Consider the following 21,196-nt stretch of genomic DNA (forward strand, 5'->3'; position numbering starts at 1 on the left):
TCTTTCAAAGACATTTTGTGGGTGGCTTTTTCTTTCTCCTTCCCCCCCCTTTATTTTTCTTTCTAAACCCAAATATAGACCAATGTATTTTCAACGAGATCCACCAGGCTGTGCCCACACAAACTTCATTTGCTTTCAGATATTCCTTTCAGCAATTGGGAGATAAAATTTTCCATCCGTGATCTCATAGATTCAGTGATTCTTTTGAAGAGGGTCAAAAAGAAGAAATCCTTTATCTGTCCCGGGCTTGCAGTTGTCCAGAATGATCAATTTGCTTAAGAAACCTTGTAAGTAAAAAAAGCCTTATTCTTTGAATGGAGAAGCATAGGATGATCTCTTTGACTTGAAATTAGTATCATAATAAAAGAGATTTGTGCTTGGGTTTTTATTATCTCGAGCAAATAATGGATAAAAATATAATTGGCTGTGATTTTTATTTGTAGATCTTGGTTGCGGTTGGTTTTAATTCTCTGGGTGTTTTTTTTTAAGTATATGCCCAAATTAAACCCATGTATAGATTCAATAGGATCAATTTGTTTTCCATTTGTCAGTTTGACCTTGCTTCCGTTAATAATAACTGCAGTTATTTGCACATTGATGGAAGAATTTTGACACATCATTTCACTGGCAATGAAACTGCAGCTGATGTACAACTAATATTTTCTGTTCTTTTCAATAATCCATTTGAATCTCCATGGCTGCAGCACATGGAAGGGGACCTCAACATTAACAGTGATATTTGGAACCTCTTCTACTAGCTGTTACTCAGCAACTAGAAGACCTATTTTGGAAATTCTTGTGTCAATGTTTTAAAATATGCCAGTTGTACCTTAATTCAAACCTATTGTTTAATTCCGCTATAAACAGACAGACAATGTGTTTGCATCAGTTTCTAACCATGGAACAACAAATCCAAGTGTTGCTATATGTGATTGCTGGACTCTTTGTCTTTTTTGTAACAATATGTGCATTGCGCAGTATTGTTTTGCGACAGATAAAGGTTCTATAATGGTGGTTACATGTTGAGCCAAAAGTCACCCTTCTTAAATTCACCGAGTCTTATTTTTGAAGGAATATAGGACTGCAGAAGTAGATACTTTCCAAATTGAGACAATCACCAAGAACCTCTCTCATTATTCCTTACTGTAATTTTATTAATCCTTTGCAATTTTCTATCACAATAATGCATTGATTGGACATTGAGATGCCACATTTGCAAAAGGCGACGAGCACCAAAGCACCTAACCTTTGCATCAAACCTTTTCTCAGAGAAATCCTCGGTGATATAAATGAACGGACCTGCTGACTTCTTGAGCATGCAGTTCAACTTATTCGGATAGACCGTAGATGGAAAGTGTTATGTGAAACTTGCTACTGGATAAGTTGCTCATTTTTCAGTGTGCACGTTTGCTTAAGGAAGGAGATAAGAGAAATCTCCAAATAATCCATCACAAGGTGATTGAGGTGTGCTAAGGCTTTGGGGGGGGCTGACAAAAACGCTATAAATCCACACTAATCATTGATCTGGATTTTGATTCTCTTTTCTTTTTAAAGTTGAGCAGCCACGCAGGGTATTCCTAGCTGGCTCTAGGAGCTATGATCTTACATAATCAGGTCTGCTTTTCTATTATATCTCCCTTTTATCAGGTATAAAAAGTTCCCCAATTGTGAGGAGGCACATCATAAGGAATTCTTGCAAGTGAAAAATAAACATAGGGACGCATATAAAGCTGACTTATATTGTAAACCAGGGGTCTTCAAACTTGGCCCTTTTATGACTTGTGGACTTCAACTCCCAGAATTCCTCAGCCAGGCATGCTGGCTGAAGAATTCTGGGAGTTGAAGTCCACAAGTCATAAAAGGGCCAAGTTTGAGGACCCCTGTTGTAAACAATCAGTGGTCCATCCATTCTTCTTGACTTGGTTCTCTCTGAGCGCAGGTCACAGATGGCTTCAGAAACTTTGCTTCGACTGGCTGAATGAGTGTGAAAAGTGAACAGGGAGACTGAAGGCACACCAGGCAGGCAGGCAGGCAGACAGGCAGTGTTGTCATGCATGTTTTATTAGACATGGAGTCACAATAGAGAGGAGAAAACTGCTTTCCTGGAGCGTAAGAGCAACAAGATCCGCTTCTTGCCTTGCAACATGACTGCTTTGGCTTGCAACTGGTGCTGGGCAATTGGCAGAACGCATTCAGTCACATTAATCCCCAGCAGTACGTTTAAAAGCTGTTTTCCCATCATATCAAAGCAATTAACTCTAATCCCTTTGCAAGTCCCATTCTGTTCCAGCAAATTGTGGCTTGGCTCCTCTTGTACTCTAAGGGTTGGTTATCCTGTGGCCAGAAGGCTTATTGTGGTTTACAAGAATTGACCAAAATTCCTAATTCCTAGCAATTTCCAGCTGTGCCTAGTTTTATGTTATATGTGCCTAGTTTTAAGCACTTTGGGCCATTTCAAAGTCCAATGTTTTCTGTTCCTATCCCTCCATCTTTCCTTGGGCCACTAAATAGTTCTTTAGTAGCCTTGTTCTTAAGACTTTTTGGTGTTTAACTGGTTTAATGGAAGATCTGCTACAAATCTCTGGGGCTTTTCATTTCTCCATCTCAGATAATCATGTATCTATATTGACTAGAGACTTTATACCAAAATTCTTCAGGGATGGAATGCTGTACTGTAATGATAATCTTAAAATGACATCTGAATGATTGGGAAAGATAATTATTATTCCCTTTCAATGGCTTCACTGATCATTGGGTTTCTTGTTCTATAAATCAGAATTATAATGCTGCTTCTGCTTCTAAAGCGGGTGGGGGAGTACACAATGCTAGGAGAATACAAAAGGAAATTTTTCAGGTTATTTGATCTGGCAATCTCTTCCTTTTTTGTACAAGAGGAGAGTTATTTTTTACTACACACTGGGAAATAACACTCTTTGAGAAAGAAGTTTGTGCGTTCGTTCACGGTGAACAGCTGTCGTATTTTACAAGGAATATAATTTTGAATTTGAGATTTGTACAGTGTGAATCTGCTTCTTAATTTTATTCTTTCTGGATAGAAATATGGATTTTAATCCTGCTGATTCATGTTTTAATTAAGGTGAAGTGCCTGCTATGAAATAGTTGCCTCGCTTTTGTTATTTTCAATAGATAAACTAGGTGAAAATGTTCACCCATTCGGAGTGAGGACAGGCAGTATTATCTTCATTTAAAATTGGCTTTGATAATATAGTATACTGTAGTCTAGCTACATAAAACTATGAGAAAGAATTGATTTAGTAAATTCCAATGACATAGTGGGTATCTTTTTCTGAAATGCCCATCAATTGAAACAATGCATTGTGTGGCAGAAAATAATTCTCATCATTTTAACAGCAGGAACAATATCAATATTTACTGGTAAAATGCCAAATAAAGATATTTTTCTGAGAGAAACCCATCAATCTGTTAAGATTCCTTAACTTAGAAGAAGAAGAAGAAGAGGAAGAAGAAGAAGAAGAAGAAGAAGAAGAAGAAGAAGAAGAAGAAGAAGAAGAAGAAGAAGAAGAAGAAGAAGAAGAAGAAGAAGAAAGAGAGAGAGAGAGAGAGAGAGAGAGAGAGAGAGAGAGAGAGAGAGAGAGAGAGAGAGAGAGAGAGAGATTTAGGAAAACCAGTCAGAAAATAATCTGGTCATTATTTTCTTTCATTGAATACTTGTGGCTTTTGGAGAAGTATTGATGATAACATAACGCTAGGACTTGCACAATTTAAAGAGAAATTCCTCATTATTCCTCTTCTTAATTTTAAAAACATTTTTCTATCAAGATAATCCTATGTTATTCAGACCATGTGCAGCTAAGTTTTATTATAAAAAGTTACCTGTTGGTTTAAATTTTGGTAGTTTGAAGCAATTGATAGGTTGCATTTCTTTGCTTATATGAAATATAGATCGTCCTTGACTTATGACCACAAGAGCCTTGGTGGAGCAGTGGGCTAATGCCTCCTTAGGTAACACCAGCTGCCTGCAATTAGTGCAGGTTCGAGTCCCACCAGGCTCAAGGTTGACTCAGCCTTCCATCCTTCCCAGGTAGGTAAAATGAGGACCCAGATTATTGGGGGCAATAAGCTGACTTTGTAATAATGCCGCTTGGGGGTGTGTGTGAAAGCCCTAATAAGCAGGCATATACATAGAATGAAGGCTATTGCTAAGCACATTTGATTTGTGCTTTAAAAATTGTAAGCCGCCCTGAGTCTTCGGAGAAGGGCGGGATATAAATGGGATTAAAATAAATAAATAAAATTGAATCCAAACTTTCCATGGCTAAGCAAAAAAGAGTTGTTAAGTGAATTTTGCCCCATTTTGCGCCTTTTCTTGCCACACTTGTTAAGTGAATCACTGCAGTTGTTAAGGTAGTAACACGGTCGTTAAGTTTCCCCGTAGACTTTGCTTGGCAGAAGGTCACAAAAGGGGGTCGGAGGACCACGGGATACTGCAACCGTCATAAACATGAGTCGGTTGCCAAGCAACTGAATTTTGATCACACGATCATGGGAATGCTGCTGTGGTCCTAAGTGTGAAAAATAGTCATCAGTCACTTTTTTCAGCGCCACTGTAACTTTGGTCACTAATTGAAGAGTTGTAAGTCGAGGACTGCCTGTAGCAAAAAAAAGGGGGCTTTGATGGGAATTGGAAAAATAAGACAGATGAAGGAAGAGGAAAAAATCTTCATTTCTATCTCCCAAGGATGTGTCTGTGTGTCTGTGTATGGAGGTCCCAGTTCACATGTTCCTTCCTAGTGAGTTCTGCAGAGTTCCATGTCCTTTGCGTGGGTTCCCCTTTTTTAAACCTGCAAATATTAACAGAGTTGAAGCATATAGTAGAGCAGGGATGTCAAACTCAATTTCATGGAGGGCCGCATCAGCATTGCGGTTGCCCTCAGGGGGCCGGGTGGGTGTGGCCTGGGTGGGTGTGGCCTGCTGGGTGGGTGTGGCTAGAGTGCATATGGCCTGCTGGGTGGGCGTGGCCAGCTCCACATCATTGGCATCAAGGGTGCCTATGGGGGCCTGGGCAGAGTGGGACAGATCTGAGGGTCTCTGGCAGGAGGAGGGTCTCTGGGCCAGGGCCAAGGCAGTGGGGGCCGTTCCCTCACTGTTTCCAGGATGGCTTCACGGGCCACATGAAACCACTTTGCGGGCCGAATCCGGCCCCCGGGCCTTGTGTTTGACATGTCTGTAGTAGAGGATTACCTTCTCAGCTTGGCTAAGCCAGTTACAACTATATGCAAGTTCCAAATGCTGTTTTTATTTAAATTCCAAAAGCAATAGCGCTAGCAATATATTTTTCTGAGAAGAGCTAAGATGTTGAATAGCAGCAGGTGAAATCCTCCATGTGGTACGTTAAGTGGGAGGTTAAATAAAAATGGGAAGCAAGCAGATAAAACGGCTTTGATGTTGATGGGATTGATGCATACACCCAAAGTTGGTTTTTTTTTTGCTGTAAAGCCACAAAAAGGACACGTTTATAGGGGTTATCATTGGGCAGTGCATCAACATTTAACATGTACTGTTATACCATTGGAAACAAAGCATTGTGGAGACATTTTGATAAACCATTTCATAGATAATGTGCAGAGCAAGCTTGTCTTCCGTGCTACTATAGTTCAGAAGTCAAAGTGAAGGCTTTGTCAATTGCTTTAGAGTAGAGCAGTGACATTCCCTTATTCGTGATTGGCTAACTGCAAATTGCTTACCAATTCTCGACAAGGCAACTGAATCAAGATAAATTATTTTTGCAAATAATTTGATGCAATGGTGAAAAGCATTTCTGATCACAGTGACGATAAAAAAAAATCAGCTTTGTAAGCTTGTAGAGATACTTATCTGATCGGTAACAAAATCTACAGTCAAAGCTAATGAAAATGAGTAATTTGCCTTTTATGGAAACAGATAAAGTGCTGCTTTTTTCTTGCCGCCCTCTGCAGATATGACAAATGACTAGTAATACATTTAAAAAGCATTTGGAAGATTGTTTTGTTTCCGGCATTTTTATTTTTATATCTATGAAAAGAAGAGAGAACATACTTCTTGTTGTTTTTTTCCTGGCATTTAATAATGGTAAAAATAAGGAAGACTATATTTCTTCATTAAATCAAGGGGGTATGAAACATAGCATAGCCATTCATATCTTACCATGGTGATGAACAACTGGAACATGAAATCTAAGAGTTGTCTTGCATTTTTAATGATTTTTGCGCATATACCCATCCTCTTCACCAAATATATCTGAAATGTGGTTTACAATAGACATGTTGCTAGCTTTTATTGTGGAATATTATGGAAAGGCAGTGCTGATTTTCAATAATTGCAAGCAAGTTTTACATTGAATAGAACGTTCTGTGTGCCATCTGTTGTTTTTTATATGTTTCTTGACTTTTTTCTCATCTTTTGCTACACAATGTGACATTTGGAAAAATACAGTCTTCCTGAGCATGATTTCTCCCCCCCCCAGCATACTTTTAGCAAAGTGTTTTTAATGGTAAGCCTATGCTCACCAATACACTGAAAAAAAGAAAGGGATTTCAATTTTTTAAATCCTAACCAGCACCTACAAAATTGCACTGGTCTCTTGGGAATCAAATAGCATATAACGAACAATAAATATTGAACATTTTCATCTGTTAGAATTGTAGAAAAACTTTTGGGGTAGCCATTCTGACCAGGACTGCTGCAATTTGAGCTTTGAGCTAAAGGATGTGTGGGAAGTTGGATTATATTTAGAGCTCATCCAGATAACGAGACAATCACCTAAGTCAGTGATGGCGAACTTTTTAGAGAACGAGTGCCCAAACTGCAACCCCAAACCCACTTATCTATGGCCAGGTGCCAGGTGGGCGTGGCCCACTGGGTGGGCGTGGTTGTGGTGGTCATGGCAGATTGGGTGTGGCCAAGGTGGACGTGGTCACATCAATGTTGCTCGTGGAGAGGGATGCCTGTGGGGGGTGGGCAGGGATGGAGGAGATCCAGGGGGTCTCTGGCAGGTGAGGCGGTAGGCAGGGGGCTCGTCCTGCGGGGTGAAGCGAGACAGAGTGGGGGTGCCATAGCCATGGGGCAAGGCAAGGGTTGGGGCGGCTGCTGCCTGACACCACCAGCCCCCACACACAGAGGCCAGCGAGCACACGGGGGCCGATGGTGTCCACCAGCAGCCACAGCCTGCCGGCCCCTCGACCGTCGCACTCTGGGGCTCTGCAGCCCGCCATCAGCAGTTCAGAGAAGCCGCCTCTGAGCTGGATGGCTGGCTGACAGCTGAGGAGGCGATGCAGTGGGTTTTGCCCAGAAAAAGGAGAGCATGCGAGGCCAGGAGGGATGGGATGGGGGGGAGGGAAACCAGCCGTGCTGGGATGCATCCGGCCACGTGGGACCTCAGTGAGTTAGCAGGCGGCTGCTTGAAGAGGGACGGTTGCCATCTCCGGGGCATGGTGAGCGTGCCTACAGAGAGGGTTCTGAGTGCCACCTCTGGCACGCGTGCCATAGGTTCGCCACCACTGGTCTAAGTCTTCCAGTTCCACATCTGAAATGGAGCAGGGCTGGACTACTCAGTTCTAACTGTTGAATGAACCAAGTTAGGAGACTCTTGTTGTTCCCAGCCAACAGCTAATGAAATGTCTCCGGCCATCAGGTTACTCTTAAAGCATGTAGAGTCTTCACTAGTTCAACATGCGGCATCCCAAATAGTCCTTAGATTCATCCACGTATTCCAGGAGCTGTACTGACTCCTAGTCAGCTTCTGGGTATGATCTGAGGTGATAGTTCAAGCCCTGAATGACTCAGAGCTTGGGTATCTTCAAGAGTGCCTTCTCCATGTTGAGTCTGCCCATCTGGTCAGATGGAGTGGAGAGGATTTTAGATCTGACGGAAAGCCTTTTGCAAGAAGCTCAGCTTGAGTTTCTCCCCAGATGCCACCTGCCTCTGGATCTGTTATCTCAGCTATTCAGATCACCCCTGCCTACTCTTCTTGAAAGACCATGAAAACCTGGCTATTTGGGGAAGACGTTGGAAGATTTTGCTGCCAAAATGGGGACACATCAGGGCCTTATGCTCCTGATTTTTATTTTTATGTTGTTTATTAGCCACCTGGAATCTTTGGAAATGGAGTGACTTGAATGCTAACCAACCAACTAACTAACTAGGTCAATTAGCACTCAAAGCAAAAAAATAAAATAAAAAATCAGCTACTTGTGTATCTTAAAGGTTGCTTTTATCTACTTGCTTTATAAATGATTGTCTTTGCACCATGAAGTATACGGGAGAGTCCTTTAAGTGAGGGTTACATGGATACATGAGCTGTTTTTCAAAAGAGGCTTTTATGTTGGTTTCATTTTTTTTAATGCCTACATTTAGGTATGGAAGGATCCATTTTTTATACATTCTGCCTACATTTCTCTTCCCTTCTCCTTTTTGACAACATCAGAGTTGAAAAGCTGCATTAAAGATAGAACAGAAACAAGTGTGAGGGAAATTACAGGGGGTGAAACATGTTTTTTGTTGAAAATGTAAGATCTTTGAACACGTCAGACTAAAAGAAAAATAGATTCCTTTTCTCCCAGAACATGTTGAAATAGTTCTTTTAGCCAGCATTGATCAAAGCATATTCTGAATTAATTAAGATGAAAAGGTACTAAAACAAGGTCCTTAATTGTACGAATAAGGTCCATGTTGCAATATGGAAGCATCTTTGCCAAGCTCTAGCAAACTCATGCGGGCTACGATATACAAAGGCCTGGCAATTTATCAGTGCTATTTTGAATTTTCAGTAATTACTTATGGCATCCTGTTTTGCAGTATCTCAACAAAGCTGAAGTTAACCTTCAGCTTTTCTTCACTTACCTTTAAAAGGGGAAGCATATTATATAAGTTTCAGGTTAATTGGTTTTAAATCTCAGCAAGTACCTTATTTTCCATTAGGCTGCCATATACTCAGTGATGGGATTCAAATATGTGAACAACCGGTTCTCTGTGTGGATACCGCTTCCGGAAGTCCGTTCTGGGCCTGGGCAACAAAAAATTAGCTACCGGTCCTGCCAAACTGGTGCGAAAGGCTGAATCCGACCACTGGATATACTGTTGTCTGTTGATCCTACCCCCTTCATGGATTACTGCCTTGTCATGGCGAAGGGGCTTGCATAATTCAATGAAGCTATGAGCTATGCCGTGCAGGGCCACCCAAGATGGAAAGGTCATAGCAGAGAGTTCTCACAAAGCGTGATCCACTGGAGAAGGAAATGGCAACCCACTCCAGTATCTTTGCCATGAAAACCCTATGGACAGTACCAAAAGGCAAAACAATATGACGCTGGAAGATGAACCCCTCAGGTCGGAAGGTGTCCAATATGCTACTGGGGAAGAGCAGAGGGCTAGTACTAGTAGCGCCAGAAAGAATGAAGCGACTGGGCCAAAGCCGAAAGGACGCTCAGCTGTGGATGTGTCTGGTTGTGAAAGGAAAGTCCGATGCTGTAAAGATGTTTTTCTCCATAGGAACCTGGAATGTAAGATCCATGAATCAAGGCAAGCTGGACGTGGTCAAACAAGAAATGACAAGACTGAACATCGACATCTTAGGAATCAGCGAACTAAAATGGACAGGAATGGGTGAATTTAATTCAGATGACCATCAGGTATACTACTGCGGGCAAGAATCCCTCAGAAGAAATGGAGTAGCCTACATAGTCAATAAAAGAGTAGGAAAAGCAATACTGGGATACAATCCCCAAAATGACAGAATGATCTCAGTTCGAATCCAAGGCAAACTATTCAATATCACAGTAGTCCAAGTCTATGCTCCAACCACCGGTGCTGAAGAGGATGAAATTGACCGGTTGTATGAAGCCCTACAGCACCTTATAGAACTAACACCAAAAAATGATGTCCTTATCATCATGGGGGATTGGAATGCTAAAGTAGGAAGCCAAAAGATAACCGGAATAATAGGCAAGTTTGGCCTTGGAGTACAAAATGAAGCAGGGCACAGGCTGATAGAATTTTGTCAAGATAATACGATGGTCATAGCAAACACTCTTTTCCAACAACCCAAGACACCGCTCTACACATGGACATCACCAGACGGTCAACACAGAAATCAGATTGACTATATGCTGTGCAGCCAAAGATGGAGAAGCTCTATACAGTCAGTAAAAACAAGACCAGGAGCTGACTGTGGCTCAGACCATGAGCTTCTCATTGCAAAGTTTAGGCTTAAAGTGAAGAAAGTAGGGAAAAGCACTAGGCCACTCAGGTATGAATTAAATCATATCCCTGTTGAATATACAGTAGAGGTGACAAATAGATTTAAGGAATTAGATCTGATAGACAGAGTGCCTGAAGAACTATGGACAGAGGTTCACAACATTGTACAACAGGTAGCAACTAAAACCATCCCAAAGAAAAAGAAATGCAAGAAAGCAAAATGGCTGAGGAAGCTTTGCAAATAGCTGAGGAAAGGAGGGAAGCGAAAGGCAAGGGAGAAAAAGAAAGATACGCCCAATTGAATGCAGAATTCCAGAGAATAGCTAGAAGAGATAAGAATGCCTTCTTAAATGAACAGTGCAAAGAAATAGAAGAAAACAATAGAATAGGGAGGACCAGAGACGTCTTGAAGAAAATTGGAGAGATGAAGGGAACGTTTCATGCAAAAATGGGCATGATAAAGGACCAAAATGGCAGGGACCTAACAGAGACAGAAGAGATTAAGAAGAGGTGGCAAAATTACACAGAAGAACTATACAAGAATGAGCTTAACGTCCCTGATAATCACAATGAGGTGGTCAGTGACCTCGAGGCAGACATCCTAGAATGTGAAGTGAAGTGGACCTTAGGAAATCTGAACAACAACAAAGCTAGTGGAGGTGACAGTATTTCAGCTGAGCTATTCAAAATCTTAAAAGGCGATGCAGTAAAAGTGCTACACTCAATTTGCCAGAAAATTTGGAAAACTCAACAGTGGCCACAGAATTGGAAAAGATCAGTTTACATTCCAATTCCAAAGAAAGGCAGTGCCAAAGAATGTTCAAACTATCGCACCATTGCACTCATTTCGCATGCTAGTAAAGTTATGCTTAAAATCCCACAACCTAGTCTCCAGCAATATGTGGATCAAGAACTACCAGAAGTACAGGAAGGATTTTGAAGAGGCAGAGGAACTAGAGATCAAATTGCCAACATACGCTGGATCATGGAGAAAGCTAGGGAGTTCCAGAAAAACATCTGCTTCTGCTTCATTGACTATGCTAAAGCCTTTGATTGTGTGGATCACAACAAACTGTGGCAAGTTCTTAAAGAGATGGGAGTACCAGACCATCTTATTTGTCTCTTGAGAAACCTATATGTGGGTCAAGAAGCAACAGTGAGAACTGGACACGGAACCACTGATTGGTTCAAAATTGGGAAAGGAGTCCGGCAAGGCTGTATACTGTCGCCCTGACTATTTAACTTATATGCAGAGCACATCATGAGAAAGGCAGGGCTAGATGAATCAAAAGTTGGAATTAAGATTGCCGGGAGAAATATCAACAACCTAAGATATGCAGATGATACCACTCTAATGGCAGAAAGTGAAGAAGAACTAAGGAGCCTCTTGTTGCGGGTGAAGAAGGAGAGTGCAAAAGTTGGGTTGAAACTTAACATTAAGAAAACCAAGATCACGGCATCCTGCCATGTCAATTCCTGGCAAATAGATGGGGAAGAAATGGAGGTAGTGACAGATTTTATTTTCCTGGGCTCCAAGATCACTGCAGATGGGGACTGTAGCCAAGAAATTAAAAGACACTTGCTCTTGGGGAAGAAAGCAATGGCAAATCTAGACAGCACACTAAAAAGCAGAGATATCACCCTGTCAACAAAAGTGCGTATAGTCAAGGCTATGGTCTTCCCAGTTGCAATGTATGGCTGCGAAAGTTGGACCATAAGAAAGGCTGAGCGCCAAAGAATTGAGGCCTTTGAACTCTGGTGCTGGAGAAGACTCCTGCGAGTCCCTCGGACTGCAAGGCGATCAAACCGGTCAGTCCTAGAGGAGATCAACCCTGACTGCTCTTTAGAAGGCCAGATCCTGAAGTTGAAACTCAAATACTTTGGCCACCTAGTGAGAAGGAAGGACTCACTGGAGAAGAGCCTAATGCTGGGAAAGATTGAGGGCAATAGAAGAAGGGGGCAACAAAAAAGGAGGTGGCTGGATGGAGTCACAGAAGCAGTAGGCGTGAGCTTAAATGGCCTCCAGAAGATGGTAGAGGACAGGAAGGCCTGGAGGAACGTTGTCCATGAGGTCGTGATGGGTTGGACACAACTTCGCAGCTAACAACAACATTGATCTTACTCTTATCAAAACAAAGTGCAGATGCTCTAACATGATTTTCCACTGTAATATGAAGCTCCACAAAGATGGCAAGATATTTTGATTGTGCCGTAGACAACCCTGAGGTATTTTACAAGCTGTTGCTACAAAATTCGCCTCCATAGTTGTCAACTAGCATGATCCAGGGCATTAATCTGCTATTACTATATTTTTGATGGCCCATACTCTACTGTTGGCTCTTGTGAAATTTGTAGAAAAACACTCAGCCCAGTTCCGGGGAACAACATATTTGAATTCCCAGACTGTGATGCTGTTAAGTGGATTAGGCCAGGACTTTTCAACCTTTTCACCGATTGTACCACTTTTAGGATATGGCAACATCCGAGTACCACCACTCGCCTAGCAAGGTGTCAAAAACTTGATGACCAAAAAAAAAAAAAAAGGAAAAAAGTGATGAAGTACAGGTAGTCCTCAACTTACAACAGTTCACTTTAGTGACTGTTCGAAGTTACAATGGCACTGAAAAAATTGCCCCTCAAGGCACAGACGAGCAAGACACCTGCCTGCCCGCCGGCGGCACTCTTCCTCCTGTCTGAGGTTTTCATTGTTGTGAGCATTTCTGTTGAGGACTGGCAGCAGGGGTGAGGTGGTGGGTGTTTGGTTTTTATCCCCCCCCCCTCTGCTGGGTGGTTGCAGCTGGTTTTGGTCACTTCACATGACCCTGGGACACTGTGACCATCATAAATATGAATCAGTTGCCAAGCATCTGAATGTAAATCACAAGACCCTGGAGATGCTGCAACATTCCAACTGATCGGTGCTTCTTCTGGGCTCAGAAGCGCCAGGATCAGTGCCGAGCTCCAACTGGAAGCCAATGCAGCTCGCGGAAAAGAGGTGTTGCACGGGAGTATCGGGGAACTCCCATCACAACTCGCGCGGCTGCATTCTGCACCAGTTGAAGCCTCCGAGTGGTCCTCAAGGGCAGCCTTGACGGAGGTGGTGGTGAGAGCCCTCCTCAAGAAGCCTGCCCTGGACCCAGCTGTTTTAAATAACTATCGTCCGGTCTCTAACCTTCGCTAACCCTAACCCTCTGTTCCTGGAGGAAACTGATTATCTTGACCCGTACCAATCGGGCTTCAGGCCCGGGTACAGCACGGAGACGGCATTGGTCGCGCTGGTGAATGATCTCTGGCGGGCTCGGGACAGGGGATGTTCCTCTATCCTGGTCCTATTAGACCTCTCAGCGGCTTTTGATACCATCGACCATGGTATCCTACTTTAACCCATGGAATGGAAATATAATTTTAGCTATTATATCATTAATTGGCTCTGCTTGTTTGAGTAATATAGTATTAGCAACATATGAAGTGCAATTTGTTTTGAAATTAGATGCTTCACTTGCAATTTAGTTTTAGTGATGTAATTATGAGTTAGACAAAAAAGAAAAATGGTTTGCAATATCCGTTTCAGCTTGAATTGCATTAAGAGTCTCCTTAAATGACAACGTATTAAACATCATTTGCTTTGTGCTATTTTTTTTTAAATGAAATATATCTTAGTTTACTTGTTTTGGCTTTAACCAGATCATGGATAAGTCCAATGTTTTCTGTTTTGCAGTTATAAAACTAAAATATCAGCTGTTAATGATATACTGTATGTTCATTTTAGGTGTAATTGTTCTCAGAGTGGTTCATATTCTGATCTGCTGTTTTTTTCTTCTCTCTTTAGAGCTGAGTTTTTATTGGTCTTGGGGTAAAAAAAAAATAATTTACCAAACTGTAAGCCTCTATGATTTATTAAAGTCTTCAGTGTCCTAGCTGTAGTAAGCGAGATACTGTTATACGGTATCTCCTGTGTTAGTGGTTCATCAAAAATATCTCAAATGCAGACAAGTTGACAAGTTGCCTCCTGTTCTGTGTTGGACTGTGAATGCAACGATAGCCATGATCCTGCCCACCATTACAGTCAGTATAAGATTATATGGACCCTGGTCATTCCAGCTGGCCTTTCAAAGACCAGAAGAAACGACCACTGTTAGTTAAAACCCTTTGCCGACCCATTATATCACTTGTACTAACCACTCCCAGAGAACTGAGTCAATGTTTTATTAATGCACCATACATAAAAAGGTAAAGGTTCCCCCACACATGCATGCTAGTCGTTTCTGACTCTAGGGGCCGGTGCTCATCTCTGTTTCAAAGCCAAAGAGCCAGTGTTTGTCCGAGGACGACTCCGTGGTCATATGGCTGGCATGACTAGACGCCAAAGGCACACGGAATGCTGTTACTTTCCCACTGTAGTGGTCCCTATTTTTCTACTTGCATTTTTTACGTGCTTTCGAACTGCTAGGTTGGCAGAAGCTGGGACGAGTAACAGGCGCTCACTCTGTTACGCGGCAGTCGGGATTCGACCCGCCAAACTGCCGACCTTCTGATCGACAAGCTCAGTGTCCTAACCCACTGAGCCATACATACTTCAATGCTATACTGTGGCATGGACACAGTCCATAGTGGGATAGTGGTTACTAGGTAAGACAAGGAATAATGTTGATACACAAAAGCAAGACCTGAAATAACATTTGCCATCGTTTCTCACTCTCTGCAGTTTAAATGCAGTTTTCTTTCACTACATTATAAGGCTGCTTCTATTGTACTTGCCATTAGGGAGATGAGCAAGAGCCATGCCTAATGCCAGGAAAATCTAAATGAAGCCATTTCTCGTTCAGGTTTATAGTGCTGAAGCATTCTTATTGTTGAAAGCAGTCTTCTACCATTTCTTTAAAAGAAGTATCTTGATTATCTCTAAGCACTACAGCAGGGGTCTTTTCAAACTTGGCCCTTTTATGACTTGTGGACTTCAACTCCCAGAATTCCTCAGCCAGCATGCCTGGCTGAGGAATTCTGGGAGTTGAAGTCCACAAGTCATAAAAGAGCCAAGTTTGAAGAACCCTACATTATAGGACAGGGGTGTCAAACTCAATTTCATTGAGAGCCGCATCAGCATTGCGGTTGCCCTCAGGGGGCCGGGTGGGTGTGGCCAGGGTGGGCGTGGCCTACTGGGTGGGCGTGGCTAGAGTGCGTATGGCCTACTGGGTGGGCGTGGCCAGCTCTGCATCCTTCGCATCAAGGGTGCCTACGGGGGCCTGGGCAGGAGTTGGTCAGATCTGAGGGTCTCTGGCAGAAGGAGGGTCTCTGGGCCAGGGCCAAGGCAGTGGGGGCCGTTCCCTCCCTGTTTCCAGGATGGCTTCGCGGGCCACATGAAACCACTTCACATGTCTGTTATAGGATGACCATTTTTTAAAATATATATTTACTATGTTTTATTAATGGAAATAAAATACAAAACAGGAAAAAAGAAAAAAAGCATACATCCAACAGTAACAACAACAAAGAAAGAAGAAAAACATTATGTACAAAAAAGAAAAAAAAGAAAAAAAATGACTGAAACGTCTAACATTAAACATAAAAAAAATAATATCCAGCCTCTCTGGATGCTGATTTTTTTTAAAAAAAAAACCCTGTTAAATTATCCTCTCCTTACATAATGGTCTGCAAATAGTTATAAACTTTCTCATGCTTATTTAGCAAGAAAAATATATAAACTAGGTATTTCAGAAGAGAAGGTCTCTATCTAATAATTGAATCGACTCAACATCTAATATATATAAAAAGTGAAGTAACAAAAAACACTACAGGATGAACATTTTTTTATGACTTTTCTTTCTGCAAGATACGGCCTTCTTCAACTCCAGTAGACAGATGTGCTTTTAATGTCTAATGTTTCCATAGACTTGCAACCGGTTTTGCACGTCCCATTTTTTGGGGGTGGCTTCTTAACTAAGTTTTTGTTTCTCCGAATGTTTGCAGATGAAATGATGAGGTGCCTTTGTGTATATTTGCCTTGTTATCTGCAGATAAGAAAAAGGGCAGTAAATTTCAGCCCTTCAAAAAGTTTTTTGGGAGGAGAAAAAAACGGGAGGCCACGCCGGATCGCGAGACCACCAAGTTGAAGGCAAGCAGTTCCTTTGGAAATGTCTGTAACGGGGCGCTGTCATCTGATGAAGAGACCAACAATGGCTTGAGGTAATGAAATTTCTGCATACTGCCCTCGCTAAATCTACTTGCGAGACCACCTGCTGCCAATGTCAACCTCCCAGCGCCCGGTTTGCTCCCACAGAGTCAGCCTCCTCAGGGTGCCGTCGGCCAGGCAATGCCGGCTGGCGACCCCCAAGGGGAGAGCCTTCTCTGTGGGTGCACCGACCCTCTGAACGAACTGCCCCCGGAGCTGCGGATGGCCCCTGACCTTCGGTCCTTCCGCCGTGACCTAAAGACCTGGTTATTCCAACAAGCGGGCCTGGACTGATCATGGTTTTTAAATTTGGTTTTTATTGGTTTAAATTGTTCTTATTTCTTATATTGTTTAATCCTCTTTTAATTTTTGTATTTATATCTTTTAACTTTTTATTGTTGTGAGCCGCCCTGAGTCCTCAGGGAGAAGGGCGGCATATAAATTTAATAAACCTTAAACCTTTAATAAACCTAATCCATTGCCTTGAGGCAAAGCCAGGAGAGGTGAGTCTACGGACATTCTTAGTCATCCAGGTCATGGTTGCCCCAAAGTTGCTTTTTTCAAAAGGAAGCCGGGTTTTGTTTTTCCTTGAAGATGTTTTGCGCGTCTCATCCAAGAATCTTCCAAGACTAGTAGTTAAAACTGTGAAAATTTCATGTGAATGAAATCTAACCATTCTGGGACTATAATAACGGAACTGGTGTATTCTGGAGACATTCCTGATCCACAATACACAGTATTACTTCGAAACACTTCTTCTGAAGGGACTGATTCTGTAATTTGTTCACCAAAGAAAATAATTTCAAGATAACAATTTTGGTATCTTCGTCTGTCGGACTGCGCTCAGTACATAATAAAAAAACAAGCTAGACTGCAGGGTCATAAGCACAGCACTGTCTGGGTTGAGACAACTGTGGGTTGAAGATAACTGGGCCCGTGGCCTTTCTGTCTGTCTTCCAAGGGAAAAGACCATGTAAAAATGGAAGGACAGACCAGCCTGTTCCTCCTTCTTGCTGTAGGTAATTTCAGCTGAACTCCTTCCCTGGAAGCTGTGCCTATTTCAAGGGTATCTTGTGTTTCCTACTGATTAGCATTAGAGGACATTTTCCTTTCTCAACATGTGTAATACCCTCATCCTAGACCAAGGGTAGGAAACCTGGGCTCTTTTATGACTCATGGACTTCAACTCCCAGAATTCCTGAGTCAGCTGACCCAGGAATTCTGGGAGTTGAAGTCCACGAGTCACAAAAGAACCGAGGTTGCCTAACCCTGTCCTAGACTATTTCAGACATTCAGCTGCTAGTCATCCTACAATGAGGGATCAGATAATAAGAGAAAGAGAAGAAGAGAAAGTAATAAGAGAATAAGAGAAAGGTACAGAAGCACGATCAGAATAACAGCATAACAGAATTGGAAGGGACCTTGGAGGTCTTCTAGTCCAGCCCTGACCAGACAGAAAACCCTATACCGTTGTATAGGGTTTGGTTGTCTGGTCTCTTCTTAAAAACCTCCAGTTGTGACACCCACAACTTCTAGAGGCAAGTCATTCCACTGGTTATTGTTCTCACTGTCAGGAAGTTTCTCCTTAGTTCTATGTTGCTTCTCTCCTTGGTTAGTTTGCATCCTTTGCTTCTTGTCCTGCCTTCGGGCGCTTTGGAGAATAGCTTGACTCCCTCTTCTTTGGGGCAGCCCCTGAGATATTGGAACAATCAAGAGAAGGGTATCTGAGTCCTGTAATCTCAGAAAGGATATGCTCATGTGTTGATTCTCCCCAAGTCAGTCAAATCTCCTGTTTGTAAGAAATTGCTATAATTGTATCATTATCTACTATATCCCTTAAAGTAAATTTGTACGGTGCAACTATTTATGCAGACCACTTAGTTACTGTAAGTTGCTCTAGTATAGAGGCAGTTATTTGGTAAGATATAGAAATGCCAATAGGACTAAAAAAAATCTGATTTACGAGAGACAATTCTACGTTAAATTTCTAATAATGTTCTACTGTTAATTTGTCCTTGGATGTGATAATCGCTGTGGTCTAAGGAGTAACTCACATGTATCCTGGCAACAGTTGTCATAGCATTACCATGCCATTTAAGGGCTATTGAGCACATAGTGGGAGCTTGCTCCATGCATATATATTTGCTCAAACTTGTTTTTTTTTTGTTTTTTTTAATGGTTCTTCTAAAATATGACAAGGATGCCTATAATCCCAACTTATTCTTATTTTTGAATGGCAATCTTCAGAAAGCGTCAAAATTAAGGCATACAGGTTCAAGGGAGTTTCGTAAGCGGGGTCACCCATGACATTATTCGTCTTTTACATTTTCTCATTTCTATTCGTGCGTGCTTCAATATGGGAGTGGGAGGCAGATTCCTGCACTCTAAAAATAAGTGATAACAACTTGATCTTTTTGGAATGATCATGTTCTTAGAATTGTGCAAAGCACAGTAGGACCATAGCGCAGTTATATTGCCATATTTGGAATTCTGTTTCTAATGTAGATTTAGTTCAGTTCAGAATAGAACTGGAAGGGACCTTGAAGATCTTCTAGTCCAACCCACTGCTCAAGCAGGAGATCCCATACCATTTCAGACAAGTGACTGTCCAGTCTGTCCAGTTGATGGAGCACCCACAACTTCTGAAAGCAAGCTGTTCCCCTGGTCCATACCATGAATAGGTCCATATCGTGAAAAGTTCAGCATCAGAAAGATGCCTAGAAAAGAAAAGAGACAAAAGACGGCTAATTGCAATAGAACTACTCGTAAAGCAAGCTGTAATCCTTCATTGAATTTGGTGTTAAAAAAAAATCCAAAGAATTATGGTCACCAGGACTAGTGTGTAGTTGCAGCAGACCTGGTGTCCCCATCTTGTAGACCAGCGTTTCTAAACCACATCCAATTTTAAATGTATGGATTTCAAATCCCAGAATTCCCCACCCATCAGGAGGAAAGATAATGAAACGCTAGTGCCCATACAGAAATTGATAATTCTATAGATCCTATTTCTGGTAAGTACAGGTACTCCTCAACTTACAATAGTTCATTGAGTGACTGTTCAAAGTTACAGTGGTGCTGGTAATAGGGACTTATGACTGTTTTTCACCTTTACTATCAGTGCAGCATCCCCACGGTCAGGTGATCAAAATTCGCATGCTTGGCCTCTGATTCATATTTATGACCATGGCAGTGTCCTGGGGTTATGTGATCTCCTTTTGTAACCTTCTGACAAGCAAAGTCAATGGGGAAACCCGATCTGCTTAACAACCATGTTACTAAATTAACAGCTGCAGTGGTTCACTTAACAATTGTGACAGGAAAGGTGGTGAAATGGAGCAAAATTCACTGAACTTATGTTTCACTTAGCAATAGAAATTTTGTGCTCAGTTGTGGTGATAAGTCAAGGACTGCCTGTAACGACCCTCATAAGGAATCGTCGTCGACGATGCAGCTAATAGTCCAGTGGAGGCCACAGGTTTGGCTTGCCTCTAATGCCAGATAATGACCTTTTTGAATAATCTGGTTCTACAGAGCCGTTCCTTGTCATGTTCACCGAATGTTCTTGTGGCCAATGTTTGAGCCAAAGATGCTGGGTCTTTTTCAAGTCAAGAACCATATTTGGCTTTTAGGTTGCACGTGGGCAACTGCAGTTGCAAGCATGAGAGTGACAGCAGCAAAGAAATGGGCAGGGAACCAGGCAAAATTGAAATGTGATCGAACTTAAATCTGTCTTAATTACAATTTAAGTTGAATGAAACTAACGGCATACGGTTCTCAGAACTGGTCCCCATGTACTAAGACCTTTTTTCTTTCGTAATACATATTATAATTCGATAGCAACTCGTGTAGGAGCTCTGGCATTGGGTACAGTGCATAGCCATGATTTAAGCAATGAAAGTAAAGGTGTAGTAAATCCATTCCTCTGAAAAAAATGTATTATATATTCAAAGATACTAAAAAATGGCCTGGTAGCAGGAAAAAGAAAATCCAGCAGTAGCCCACTGTGTTGGTAATTTAAAAGGTAAAGATAAAGGTTCCCCCGCACATGCGTGCTAGTCGTTTCCGACTCTAGGGGCCGGTGCTCATCTCCATTTCAAAGCCGAAAAGCCAGCGCTTGTCCAAGGATGTCTCCATGGTCATGTGGCCGGCATGACTAGACGCCAAAGGTGCACGGAACGCTGTTACCTTCCCACCGGAGTGGTCCCTATTTTTCTACTTGCATTTTTACGTGCTTTCGAACTGCTAGGTTGGCAGAAGCTGGGATGAGTAACAGGCGCTCACTCTGTTACGCGGCATTCAGGATTCGACCCGCCAAACTGCCGACCTTCTGATCAACAAGCTCAGTGTCCTAACCCACTGAGCCACCGCGTTGGTAATTTAGGGTATGCCTAACATCCTATCTCTCCAAATTGTCTTTCAGGTCTCCCAGTTATAGCATGGGAACACGGGCCTTTTCCCATGAGAGTGTTTTTATGCCTGATGGGCGAGCAGAGAGCGAAGAGTCAATTCAAGCAATGTCACAAGATAATCTCGTTGGCAAAGTCAAAACTCTTCAGGTAACGAGCAAACTTTGGGCTTCCGTGTAAGAGTTTGAATTCGTCTGCTTTCTGATTGTATCATCCCATAATCTAATTAAGACTCTAGAGCAGAGGCCTCCAAACATTCCCCTGCATGGCTGGCTGGGGAATTCTGGGCGTTGAAGTCCACAAGTCTTCAAAGTTGCCCAGTTTGGAGATCCATGCTCTCGAGTTGGAAAGGAGGAAGGAAGTGAAACCATAGCCACACTGTGTCCTACCAACTGGAGGGAATATT

The 21,196-nt window shown here is 42.2% G+C and overlaps 2 protein-coding genes across 2 annotated transcripts in view; one reads left to right on the forward strand and one right to left on the reverse strand.

Moving 5' to 3' along the window:
• PPAT (phosphoribosyl pyrophosphate amidotransferase) overlaps positions 1-21,196 on the reverse strand; it is a 320,661-nt gene that overhangs the window by 142,187 nt on the left and 157,278 nt on the right. The window lies entirely within an intron of this gene.
• The window catches only part of CRACD (capping protein inhibiting regulator of actin dynamics), a 32,776-nt gene continuing 32,384 nt past the window's right edge, over positions 20,805-21,196 (forward strand). Inside the window, exon 1 of the mRNA XM_083368020.1 lies at positions 20,805-20,940. Coding sequence (XP_083224146.1) covers positions 20,821-20,940 — 120 coding nt within the window. The 5' untranslated portion in view covers positions 20,805-20,820. The remainder of the gene's footprint in view (positions 20,941-21,196) is intronic.

The sequence above is a fragment of the Vipera ursinii genome (assembly GCF_947247035.1).
Source record: "Vipera ursinii genome assembly, chromosome: 7".
Taxonomy (NCBI): domain Eukaryota; kingdom Metazoa; phylum Chordata; class Lepidosauria; order Squamata; family Viperidae; genus Vipera; species Vipera ursinii.